Below are 13,407 nucleotides of genomic sequence, written 5' to 3' on the forward strand. Positions count from 1 at the left end.
ACCTGCCCCAAACACCACGCCTGCCCAGACGACATCCCAAGGTGCTCAGAAGGGACGCTCAGTGAGATGGGTTCTGAATGTCTGAACAGCATGGAGCAGGCATTGCGGCACAGCCGGTTAAGCTGCTACTTGGGACATCGCCTCCACTGCTGATGTAGCCTCCTGTTCTTATCGGCCTCGAGGCTCACGGACTTGGGTGCCTGGCTCCAGGCTTGAGAATGCCCCATTCCTGACTGCGGTGGCTGAGAACGGAGGAATCACGAGAACGTGTCTTCCACTCCGTCACTCCGAACTTCCAATCAAGTCTTCAGAGCTGTGCTCGTGGGTCCAGGGTAGTGGCCCAGTGGCCACTTACTCTATGGGTGCAGGGGTTCCATGTGTGCACGGGTTCGTGTCCTGGCTGCTCCACTTCCCATCCAGCTCCCTGCCTGTGGCTTGGGAAAGCAGTCGAGGACGGCCCAAAGCCTGGGGACCCTGCACCCACATGGGAGACCCAAAAGAAGCTCCTGGCTTCGGATTGGCTCAGCTCTGGCTGTTGGGATCATTTGGAGAGAGAACCAGGGGTGGAAAGGTCTTTCTCTCCTTATCTCTTTATATATTTAAACATACACATATATGCTTTTGCTGTGAACATGAAATGTTCTCGGGGCCAGTGCCCTGGCGTGGGAGCTGAGCCGCACTTACAACACCAGCCCCAAATCTGAGTCAGGTTCCAGTCCCAGCTGCTCTGCTCCCAGCGGGCTGCTCCCAGCTGCTCCCAGCTGCTCCCAGCGGGCTCCGGCCACTGTGGCCACGCGGGGAGTGGACCAGCTGACAGGTCTCGCTCTCTCTTTTTTTCTTTCTTTTAGGCAAATAAACACATGCTTTTTCTTTTGCTTTCCTTCTTTTTCTTTTTTTCAGAAAGGCAGATGTACAGAGGAGGAGAGACAGAGAGGAAGATCTTCTGTCTGCTGATTCACTCCCCAAGTGACTGCAACAGCCGGAGCTGATCCAGTCGGAGCCAGAAGCTTCTTAGGTGTCTCCCATGCGGGTGCAGGGTCTCAAGGCTTTGGGCCGTCCTCAACTGCCTTCCCAGGCCACAAGCAGGGAGCTGGATGGGAAGCGGGGCTGCCAGGACATGAACCAGTGCCCTCATGGGATCTCAGCGTGTTCTAGGAGAGGATTTTAGCAACTAGGCTATTGCACTGGGCCCCTAAACAACATGCTTTTAAAAAAAGCTTTTAAAACAAGTTTTAAACATCAAACAGTATCAGAAAGTCTGTCTTTAATGACAGATGTCTCTCTGGGCTGCAGTTCAATGGCCACCGCGCCCATGTCCCCCAAGACCAAGGTGGGACATCACAGGAGCACAGGCAGGGCCAGAGTCACTCCAGAGCAAGACAGAGCCAAGGGGCTTCAATGCCACTGAGTGCAGAGGGCCTGTGGTTGTCCCGGGGTCCCACAGCACCGCCCCCCCAGGCCCCTGACATCATCTCAGGTGCCCACCACCGCAGCGAAACACAGACCTGAAGGGCCCATGCAGAGAATACTCTTATTCTAGGCTATTTTTGTGGTGGGAAATCTTTTTTGTTGTTGTTGTTCATAAAAAGCCAATTATTTTTGAAATATGTGTTATTATTTTTGAGAACAACATGTGTATATATATTTATATAGAAATACATATATTTCTTGGTTTTTGCTTCTCCTGTGAGTAGTCAACAGCTATATGCCACATTAAACCAAAGCACTTTGGGGTCCCTCGTAACATGCAAAGTAACAAAGGGCCCTGAAAGCAAACAAATGGGGGATTGCCAGTATAGACAGAGGTGGTCCAGACACAGCACTGCTCCAAGAGGAGCACACCAGTGGGTGAGTGTGCAGACCAGGTTGGATGGCTCTTGGGGAGCCCAGGAGCCAGGGGCCTGGTGGGGCACGGGGTGGAGGGGACAGAGAGGGTTCCTGGGGGGCGGAAACAGGACGGAGCAGGAGCCACAGTACCTGACACTTCACCACTTTCTCATCAAGAGCTGCCATGCACGATGAGCAAGACACACACGGTGATCAAGACACATGGTGACCAAGACACACACGGTGACCAAGACACACACGGTAACGAAGACACACATGGTGACCAAGACACACATGGTGACCAAGACACACACGGTGGCCAAGACACACACGGTGACCAAGACACACATGGTGACCAAGACACACACGGTGACCAAGACACACAAGATGACCAAGACACACATGGTGACCAAGACACACACGGTGACCAAGACACACAAGATGACCAAGACACACATGGTGACCAAGACACACATGGTGACCAAGACACACACAGTGACCAAGACACACACGGTGACCAAGACACATGGTGACCAAGACACACATGGTGACCAAGACACACAAGATGACCAAGACACATGGTGACCAAGACACACATGGTGACCAAGACACACATGGTGACCAAGACACACAAGATGACCAAGACACACACGGTGACCAAGACACACACGGTGACCAAGACACATGGTGACCAAGACACACATGGTGACCAAGACACACAAGATGACAAGACACACACGGTGACCAAGACACACACAGTGACCAAGACACACACGGTGACCAAGACACACACGGTGACCAAGACACATGGTGACCAAGACACACACGGTGACCAAGACACACACGGTGACCAAGACACACACAGTGATCAAGACACACATGGTGACCAAGACACACACGGTGACCAAGACACACAAGATGACAAGACACACACGGTGACCAAGACACACACAGTGACCAAGACACACACGGTGACCAAGACACACACGGTGACCAAGACACATGGTGACCAAGACACACACGGTGACCAAGACACACACGGTGACCAAGACACACACAGTGACCAAGACACACATGGTGACCAAGACACACACGGTGACCAAGACACACACAGTGACCAAGACACACGGTGACCAAGACACATGGTGACCAAGACACATGGTGACCAAAACACACATGGTGACCAAGACACACACGGTGACCAAGACACACACGGTGACCAAGAGACACACGGTGACCAAGACACACGGTGACCATGATGTTCATGATGACTAAGAAACACTACAGAAAAGCTACCAAAAAAAAAAAAAAAAAGAAAGAAAGAAAAAGAGGCACTACAATGCCTGAGACCGCACGATGCCTGAGACACCAGGGCTTGCCCATCACACACAGAGGTGGGCATCGCGGCGGAGTGTATTACGCCCACATCCGGGTGCTGCTCGCCATCCAGCCCCTGCTATCGTGCGTGGGTAAGTGACAGAGTTCCTGCCAGCCAGGTGAGAGACCCAGAGGCAGCTCCAGATTCCTGGGCTGGCCAGCCTTTGTGATCATCTGGGGAGCCACCCAGCACATCAAAGCCCTCTCTCTGTCACTCCGCCTCTCAAACAGATAAGCAGACCATTCTTTCTTTTAAGTCTTAGATAAGACACCCCTGCTCTCTGCGTGTCTACTGGGCGCACTCCTGTGGGGAGCCACTCCCAGGCAGACAAGCCACCCGTGTGCAGGTGGTCTGTGACTTGGATGGGGGGGCTGCGCTGTCCAGGCACAGCGAGCTGGCTTCCTGCCGTCTCCCTTCACGAACACGCGAGCTGCTGTCTGTCCACACACATTTCACCAGGAAGCGGGAACCTCATGACGAGCGGTTGCAGTGAGCCTTAACTGCAAGCCTGTCAAGGAGTCACAATACAAGGCCCATTTCCAGGAAATCAAAGCACAAGTCTTTTATAGAGTCCTCTCATTTTAATACGAGATGTGTTAAGTGTAGAGTAATTATGGAAATGAGGCATACTGCAATGCCGAGCTGTCATTAATTTAGCAAGTTTATCCCCTGACAAGATGCAAAAACAGCAAATAGTAAATCAGTCTGTCTCCACAGCAAATGCTGCTGCTTCGTTTCAGCAAATCCCTCTAAACAAAACTGGGGCATTTTCCAAAGTGTTAAACAGGAGTAGCACTAAGACAGCGCGACGCACGGCCGTGTCCCCTGACGAAACAACGACACCACGAGGGGTCCCCATGGTTCACTTTCTTCGTCATGTAGGATGGGGGCCCACAAACAGCCTGAACAGACCCTCACGACGCAACGGCTCCTGTTTAACACAGACCCAGGGACTAGCTTCCAGCCCTCTGCGCTCCCACAGTCAACAAGACGCCGGCCGGGGCTGGAACCAACGCTATGATGTGCAACCTGCCAGGCGGCGGAAGCCAGGAAAGCCTTCCCTTGCAGGGTGAGCGTGTCCCACCTGCCCGTGGGCATGGACTCACCGGGCACCCTCTCCTGTCCGCCCGCTCCCCGTGTGCCTCAAGGCTCCCTGCACAGGCCCTTCACCTGCCCCCGGACGCCCAGGGCAGGATGACCGTCCTGTCTCCCGCTGGGTAGTATAGGCGAGGGTCCCTAACTGCCTGGATCTAATTCAGTCTTTCCCTCTCTCGGGACGGGGGAGCCCCCTGGCTGGGCCAAGGCTTCAGCCCAGCTTTCTTTGGGTCGTATCCTCCACTGGAGACAAATGGACCCGGTCTTCTCTCATCCCAAAGGCAGAACGCCGCAGAGCACAGGTACCCCCAGCCGCCAACAAGCCACGACCCCGCGGCTTCCTTGCCAGAGAGCCGGGACAGAGGGGCCCTGGCCAGCCAGCCCTTGAGGCCCGTTGTCTTCACTAGGCCTGGTCGGTACAATGGTTCATAACTGACGCCACGGGCCTCCCTACGTGACCAGGTCTGAGACCACGTGGCTAGCGGGTGAGTGGGACTCCTGCGGCCGGGGACAGAGGCTGTGACTCAGGACCCCCACCAGTCCCAGGGGCCCCTCTGCCGCCAGAGCAGGACGGGATCGGGCTGGTAGGGGGCTCTACTCGCTGATGAGACTGGGCGCTACCGCCCAGGTTGGGTTCAGTAAAAAAGCAAAACATCCACAACAAATCAAACCTCTGGATGCAGTAACCTGTTTACAGGAAACAAAGGAGGGACAGGACGGAGAATCCACAGGGGACTGATACCTGGTGCCTCCAATGATGCAGCGAGCCGGGGTGGAGCTGGGGAGGCCAGCCCCTCGCAGGGACACCGGCCTGGAAGCCAGCGGGTGAGACAGGGCAAAGCCCACGCCCAGGACCAGGAATCTCTGTCAGTGTCGTAGGTATGATAATGACACTGTGGTTTAAGTTTTCAACAAGGAAGTCTTATCTCGCAGCCTTTACTGAAATATTCACGGGGGCTGGAACAGCCTCTGCGACTCCTAAGTATGCGGGCGTGGGAGATACGCCGCAGCAGAAAGGAGCCCCGCTCCAAGGCAGGCGGGATGCCGCCCGCGCCACCTCAGCACCCGCAGCCACCCACACACGTAGGCGTCTTCACTCGGGTCCACACGCACAGCCCAGGCGCTGTGAGGTGGGAGGGACGAGGGGCTGTGAGGGTCCTGTCGTCTGGGTGCAGGTGTCCTAAGGCCCGTGTCTGGCCGCAGGGTGTACGCGCGGGGACACACACTCGCAGGCACACCTGCTCAGGCCGGCCACTGGCCCAGGAACCAAGCTGCAACACACACTGGTCTCCCAGGCAGCTGCAAACTTGCTGGGTAAGGGACGTGTTCCCGCAACCAACCCAGCACAGGCGGCCTGCAGACAGACCCTCAGAAGCCCTCAGCTTCCCCGTGTGAGGACAGCGCAGGCAGCGGCTGTCAGCTCTGCGTCAGCCCCAGGCCCGCGTGCTGCATGGAGCTGAAGCCCACCCTGCGTCAGACCGACGGTTCAAGTCCTGGCGGCTCCACACGCGATCTGGCTCCCTGCTGATGCGGCTGAGAAAGTGGCCGCGGACAGCTCACGTACGCGGCCACTCAGGATCCACTCTAGGCTCCAGCCCTGGCCACTGTGGTCAGTTGGGGAGTGAGCCAGCACGTGGAGATCTCTGTCAAGCTCTCCCTCTCTGGCCTTACAAATTTAAGCAAAAACAAAAACAAAGAATTCCAGCACTTCTATTTCAAATGTTTTAAAAACAAAACACTGAGCAGAGGAGGGATATCCAGGCCTGTCCTGGCAGCGGGCTGACCAAGCCGCTGGGCACCTGCCAGCCAGTGCCAGCGCCTGCAGGGTCGGGGTGCAGGGCACAATCTAAGGCGAGGAAGGCAGTGGGCGAGGACAGAATGAGAAGGTTTTGGGGAGTAAGCACACCAGGCCTCCGGCGGCTGTGTGTCACGGAACCTGTGCAGTCGGAGGGCTGCTGGCTGCTCCTCATAAAGCCAGGGGGTGTTTCCCGCCTGGGGGTAAGGAAAACTTACCAGGACAGCCTTGGCTCAGACTCACTGAGGGCTCTGGGCTACCTGCAAGGTGATAGGCTTACAGCCCCGATCCTGCTCTGAGACGGCGACCTGAGCAAAGGAACAGGACGCCCCAGGCCCAGGCAGCTCAGCCTTCCCCAAAGGGGCCACTTCTGCCGCCCGCCCTGGTCCCACACAGCTCGCATCACTGCCCACCTGGGTCCTGCTCAGACACAGCAACAGAGATGGCACAGACAGCTCACACAGCAGCTCTCCCCTGAGCTAGCAGGTGTGCCCACGCACGTCTGCACCCCACCATCAGGTGCACCCAACCAGGCCCACGAAGCTCCTGGGAGTGTCAGCGGGCACCGCCTGGGGGTGCTGCCGGAAGCCAATGCCTGCTGCACCTGTCCCAGGGCTGCCACAGGAAGCCCCAGAAACCAAATGTTCCAAGGCACAGCAGCAGACAGGCCCCTGCCCAGCAGGGACAGAGGGGCGCGCTGTGTCCCCACCACGAGGTGTTCGGAAGCCCTGACTCATCAGCAGGGCACACACCTTTAGGGTTTGGAAAATGAAGGGAAGTGTTCCCTCGCACACCCCAAGGAGGAGTGAGTCACGCCCAGGCTGCACTTCAAAACTGTTCACCACGGGTTTTATGACCAGGTAGGCCAGGGAGCCACCTGCAGCTGGCCCAGCTCAGGGAACGGCACCGCAGCCAGCTCAGTGAGCGCAGCAAGGATGAAACAGAAAAAGAAAGTGCGGCCGCGGAGGAAGTGAGCGAAGTGAGCCGGCGCCAGGGCTGTCTCCCATCTAGGCCGGCTGGGCCCTGCAGTGCTGGCCGGGCCCAAGGCAGGGGCAGCCGGCGTGCCTCGTCCAGGAGCGTCCAGCCGGCTGAAGGGGCCTCCTCATCCCCTCACCTGGGGCAGCTGGCCCCGCCTGCTGAGTGGGCAGAGCTGCGCCCAGGGCCCCCACACCCTCATCAGACTCGAAGCCTAACACTTGCCAGCCATCCTTCTGGGTGCCCAGGGTCAGGGGTCCAAGCCCATAGGGTGGCAGGCCGAGCTGGGGGCGGTCCTGTAGGTTCCACCCCAGGGATTGAGGCTGGCTGAGGAAGGGGGTCGGGGTGTCGCCGGAGGGAGGCTCGGACTGGGCGCAGGAGGCACAGGGGGGCAGGAGCACGGCGACCCGGGGGTCGGGGGGAGGGAAGTCGCGAGCGGGGAGGGCCGGGGGCGGCACTCACTGCTTGGGCAGCTGCAGGGCGGGCGCGCCGCGCCGCTGGAAGGCACCGTCCACGAAGACGCCGTTCTTGCCCAGGCAGCGCAGGTAGAAGTGCGGCTCCTGGAAGGTGAGCTGCAGGTGGCGCCGCGAGATGAAGCTCGACAGGCCCATGCTGAGGTCCACCGAGCCCTGCGACGAGTTGCGGCCGATGGTGACGCTCGGCTGCCGCATGAGGAACTCGAACTCGCGGCCCTCGAGCCGCGCCAGCGCCGGCCCGGGGCTCTGCCGCACCGACGCGGCCGCCGCGGCCACCAGCGCCGGCGCCGCGCCCGCGCCCCCGTCCGAGCCCGGGCCCGCGATCGCGCCCGGCGGCAGCGGCGGCGGCGGCGGCGGCCCGGGCGGCGGGGGCGCGGCGGGCGGAGGCCCGGGCGGCGGCGGCGGCGGCGCGGCGGGCGGCCCGGGCGGCGGCGGCGGGGCGGCGGCCGCGGGGAAGGCGGCGGCGGCGGCCGCGGCGCACAGCACGGGGCTGCAGGGCGCCGAGCGCAGCGCCAGCAGGGCGCGGGCGCCGCTGTCCTCGCCGACTTCGGCCATGTTCGCGCAGCGCCGGCGGCTCCGCGGCGGGGAGGAGGCGCGGGGGGCGGGGAGGCCGGCGCGGCGGCCGCGGAAACCCGGGCCGGATCGCGCCGAGCGGAGCGGAGCGGAGCCGAACCGGCCGGGGCCTCCGTGTGCGCGCGCGCGCGCCCTGCGCGCTGGGACCGGCGGTGCCACCCTGTCCCCGTGCCGCGCGCGGCCGGCCAGGCGCGGAGGGCTTGCCAAGTCGATGGCCGAAGACGCGCGCCCAGCACCTCCGACCCCTGCACCTCCCTGCCTTCCCGCGGTCACTCATTCCCTCCACGAACGCGTCGGACGCGCGCAGGGCCCGGCGCCGCACTTGTCCGCGAGGGAGCCCCTCTCGGTCCCTAGCCCTGCGGGCTGTGCCTTGTTGCTTCATCCAAGTCCCCCTGGAGGAACGGGGCGGGGTGGGGGCATAGTCTCCCCGCCACCCCCCGCCCCCCACACTTAGTGATTGTTGAGTGGGCGCGCACAGAGCAGGAGACCTCTTCGGTAGGAGCCTGTGGCTGCCAGGACCTTGGAGCTGCCTGGGGCACCTGCCCGCCCGCCCACCCTGCAAGCTAGGGTGCAGCTGGCCAGAACCCAGTTACATGTAAGAGGACATGGCGGTGGATGGGTAACAAGCCGGACGGAGACCTTGCTGGAAGCACAGAACAGACAAGCTGGGGCAAGCATCCTTCCCTCAGTGCGGACCCCTGAGCTGGGAGGAGCTGGGATCCGGGCAAGAAGCTGCAGGTGCCTTGCAGGCTGGACCCAAGGCCGCTGCAGATGGAGCCACAGGACCAAGACGCCACAGAGGAAGCTGGGGCATGGAGGGACCCACCCACTGCCGGTGGTGGGGCAGCTGGGAGCAAGGGGAGGGAGGCATGGCACCCAGTGCTGACCTGAGGCCTGCACCGTGGCCCGGTGGGTACACTACCACTTACAAGGCATCCCCTCGCCAAACGGCAGGCTGCGCTGCTGGGCTTCCCACCCAGGCCCTGGGAATGTGCCCAGGACAGCAGCACCGGACAGCCCGTGTCCTTGGCCCCTGCCACCCATGTGGAAGTGACTCCTGGCCTCTGGCCCAGTTCGTGGCTTCGTGGCAGCCGTACACATTTGGGGAGGGAGCCAGAAGATATTTGTGTCTCCCCTTCTGTCTCTGTGTGTGTCTCTCTCCCTGTCACTTTGCCTTCCAAGTAAGCAAATACTCTTAAAAAAAAGTTTAAAGATTTATTTTTACTCGAAAGGCAGAGTTATAAAGAGACAAGGAGAGACAAAGAGAGTTGCCATCTGCTAGTTCAGTCCGCAGATGACCAGAACAGCCAATGCTGGGCAGGTCCAGCCAAATCTGGAAGCCAGAAGCTTCTCCGACATGCGGACTGGGGCCAGGTACGTTAACAGGGAGCTGGATCAGAAGTGGAGCAGTCAGGACATGAACTGTTACCCATATGGAATGCTGGCGCTGCAGGCAGAAGGTTAGCCTGTTATACCACCACACCAGCCCCAATCATCTTGTTTTAAACAATGAAAATATTGATCTGATAGAGAGAGGGAGTGTGGCATGGTGCGGCTAACCGGGGCGGGGCTGGTTCAGCTCAGAATCGGGCACGGCATGTTGCGCTGCACTCTTGGGCACAGGCACAAGGTGGTTCACCTCAAAACTCCCATCAGCCCAAAGCTAATGGGCCACCTGCTGCCATGGGGGCCTTATGCAATGCCAGGCACAGAGGAGCAAAGTGGGGTGACTGACTTTCCCAGGGACCCACACAAACAGTGGGGTGGTGGGAGCCAGGGGCTGGGAGGGCAGTTTCAGCTGGAGATGGTGGCAAGGATGGCTATACGGCCACCTGGATGTGTCTCATCCCTGAGCTGAGATGGCAAGCTTGGGGTACGTACCACAGCTTAGAGACTTTATTTGAAAGGCAGAGATGACAGTGCAGCAGCTAGCTCTTCATTCTGCTGTTTCACTCACTCGCCAAATGCCCTGACTGCTGAAGCTGGGCCAGGCTGCAGCCAGGAGCCAGGAACTGCTCGCAGGTTGCTCATGTGGGCGGCAGGAGCCCAAGTGCCTGGGCCGCCATCTGCCGCGTTCTCAGATTCCTCAGCAAGGAGCTGGATGGGAAGCAGAGCAGCCAGGGCCCCAGCCTGCACTCAGGGGCTGCTGGCATCACGGCCTAACCCCCACCTGTGCTGCCAAGCTGGCCCCATCTTCTACCATCTCCAAGGCTCCTTCCTCCAGCTCCTCTGAGATGTCTCCCTTTTCCCTGACAATTCTGGCTGATGACCAGCTGGAGTGGTGACTAGGGTCCCCCTGCACTCCACGCCTACTTTTGCATTAAACGTTTAGAATTACAAGCATGTTGACAGACCATTCTGTGATAAGAGTGAGGAATCACATGGCAATAATGCCAGGGGCTTGTGGGGCCAGCTCACCGTGACCCTGGCAGGTCTAGACACCAATTAAATTGTTTTCAATGGCTTTTTCCTAAAGGTCAGTCATCGGATAGACTGACAGCTCCCACAGGAAGGCAAGAAGAGGGCCACAGAGAAACCATTTAGCGATCACAATATGAGAAAATGATTTTTTTCTCTCACTCCCTGTATGCCTAGAGGGCAGGCTTAAGCTATTTTACAAAAGTGTTGGGTCTCTCTCTCTCTTATGTAAAATAAGGGAATGAGCCTGCAGTGGGTTAAAGATGGAGCCAGTCTTTTCAAGTCCAGCAACGCCGGCTCTCACCTTGTTCCACGCCTGTCGCGCTGCTGCAGAAGGCAGCAAAGGAGCAGAGCTAACTCCAGGGCACTATGCCAGCGGTGAGATTGTGCCCCTGTATTGGCAGTGACCTTGAAGAGGCAGGAGAAAAAAAAATCAAGAGAAACGACCCATTTTAAAAACTAGGCCAAAGAAACGAACAGGTGCTTCTCTGAAGGAGACAGTGACGGAGAGGTGGGCTGCACAGAGCTTGGCTCTGCTTGTCATTACGGAGTGACTTAGAGCCACAATGGGGTCGTCACTACACACAGAGTGTGCTTTGCCACCCGTGTGTGCAGGGTTGGGGGTTCAGCCTGTGGCCAGGGTACCTGTGTGCCACACTGGGGTGCCTGGGATGGCCTCTAGCTTTGCTCCTGACCCCAGCTTCCTGCCAAGCAACGCACACCCTGGGAGGCAGCAGGGTATCTGCCGCCCACATGGAAGACCTGAACTGACACCCCAGCTCCTAGCGTGAGCCTGGCCTGGTCCTAGCCAGTGGAGAGTGAACACACAGATGAACTGCCTCTCAGATAATTTTTTTCAGTTCATGCAAAATGGAACTTTGGTGCAAAAAAATTGGAAGGCATGCATACAGAGGTCCTCAAAAAGCCAGTGAAAGCAGTGGAGGATGGCCCCAAGTCCTTGGACCCCTGCGCCCATATGGGAGACCTGAAGAAGCTCCTGGCTCCCAGCTTTGGGTCAGCTCAGCTCCAGCCACTGTAGCCGCCTAGGGAGCAAACCAGCACACGAAAGACCTCTCTTCCTCAGTGTCTCTCTGTAAATCCCTCTTTCAAATAAATAAATATGACTTAAACTATGTATTTATTTTTATTGGAAAGGCAGATTTAAAGAAAAAAGGAGAGAGAGATCTTGTATCTGCTGGATGACTTCACAATGGCCCAAACTAGGTTGGTTTGAAGTCAGGAACCATAAGATTCTTCCCAATCTCTCACACAGGTGCAGAGAGCCCCAAGAACTTGGGCTGTCTTCGACTGCTTTCCCAGGCCACAAGCAGGGAGCTGCTGGGAAGTGAAGCAGCTGGGACACGAACTGGTACCCATATGGGATGCCATATTTGGAGGTGGAGGGTTAGCCAGTTGAGCCGTTACACTGCCTGCCCGCCCCCACCACTATGCATTTTAAAGATTTATTTATTTAAAGATTTGTTTATTTATTTATTTTCATTGGAAAGTCAGATAGGCAGAGAAGAGGACAAACAGAGAAGATCTTCTGTCCACTGACTCACTCCCTAAACAGCTGCAACGGCCGGAGCCGAGCTGATCCGAAGCTAGGAATCAGGAGCCTCTGCCAGGTCTCCCACAGAGGTGCAGGGTCCCAACGCTTTGGCCCATCCTCGACTGCTTTCCCCAGTCACAAGCAGGGAGCTGGATGGGAAGCGGGGCCACCAGGACCGGTGCCTGTATGGGATCCTGGCGCATGCAAGGTAAGGATTTAGCCCAAGCCATCGTGCTGGCCCTCCTCCAACTTGTACAAACTTTAAAAACACTGATTCTGAAAAGATACTGGTCCTTGCAATCCACACGGGGGATGTTCACCTGGAAAGACCCCTGGGTCCTGGTGTCGTCCTGGCCCAGCCCCAGCTGCTGCAAGTTACTCAGAAGTGAGCCTGTGGATGGAAAATCTTTGTGTGTCTGTTTGTCTTTCACGTGAAGTAGAAAATAAATAAAAACAATTAAAATAAAAACAAAGACATGGTTCAAGGCTGCCTCTGAGGGCCACCCCTGCACAGCTGGGAGTTGGGGCGGTGTTCCACAGGAGGTCGTGTGACTGCCTCACAGCGTGGCCTAAGCGTCCTTGCAGCATGATGGGCAGCTGACAGCCCCTGGACAACGGATACAAGAGGAAGTAGAGGGGCCTCCAAGGTCCTTGTGGGGGGTGCACGGGCTGCGCTGGTGGGCCACACGGGGCCTCCAAGGTCCATGTGGGGGGTGCACAGGCTGGGCTGGTGGGTCAGCATCGGGCAGCATGTGAAGGTGACTGTTCAGCTGTGGGATGGAGTCCTTGGCTGACTTATGTGGAAAGGCGAGCTGTGCCTATGGTTGGCATCCTCCTCGCATCCTACCCCTGTGCCATGATCCCGGAGACCCCTCCTACCGCCTCCATGACAGGGTGTGGACTCCTGTGAGCCCTGGACCGTGTCTCTTGTTCTGTGCCCCCATCAGCCACTGGGTGGCCACCTTCATGCCCAGTAGTCCTGAGCTCATTGTAGCAATAGCCTCAGGACCTGGAGGTTTGGAGCCACAGAAACCAACCTTGACCCGACTCAGCAGAAGGGAGTTTACCAGCCAGAGACCAGGCCCTTCCGGGATCTGAAGCTAGCCGAGGTGCAAGATCCAGACAGGGCTGCTGTGGACTGCCATTGCTGGCCCTCACCAGCTTCCCATTTCCTCCCCCTCGCACTGGACTCGCGGAGAGGCAGCCGGCTGGACCTGCCGAGGTGCGCAGGCGCTGAGACTGGGGTCCTCCAAGTCCGGTTCCTCCGGCAGGCTGAGCCGGGGGAGGGGGAGGAGGGATGCCCACTGCCTCATTCCAG

The 13,407-nt window shown here is 58.4% G+C and overlaps 1 protein-coding gene across 1 annotated transcript in view; it reads right to left on the reverse strand.

The window, feature by feature from the left end:
* The window catches only part of FOXK1 (forkhead box K1), a 36,738-nt gene extending 28,637 nt beyond the window's left edge, over positions 1-8,101 (reverse strand). The window contains exon 1 of the mRNA XM_040990037.1: positions 7,533-8,101. Coding sequence (XP_040845971.1) covers positions 7,533-8,101 — 569 coding nt within the window. The remainder of the gene's footprint in view (positions 1-7,532) is intronic.
* Positions 8,102-13,407: the final 5,306 nt, after the last annotated feature.

Source organism: Ochotona curzoniae, unplaced genomic scaffold (assembly GCF_017591425.1).
Source record: "Ochotona curzoniae isolate NIBS_2020 unplaced genomic scaffold, NIBS_Ocur_1.0 contig_54, whole genome shotgun sequence".
Classification (NCBI taxonomy): domain Eukaryota; kingdom Metazoa; phylum Chordata; class Mammalia; order Lagomorpha; family Ochotonidae; genus Ochotona; species Ochotona curzoniae.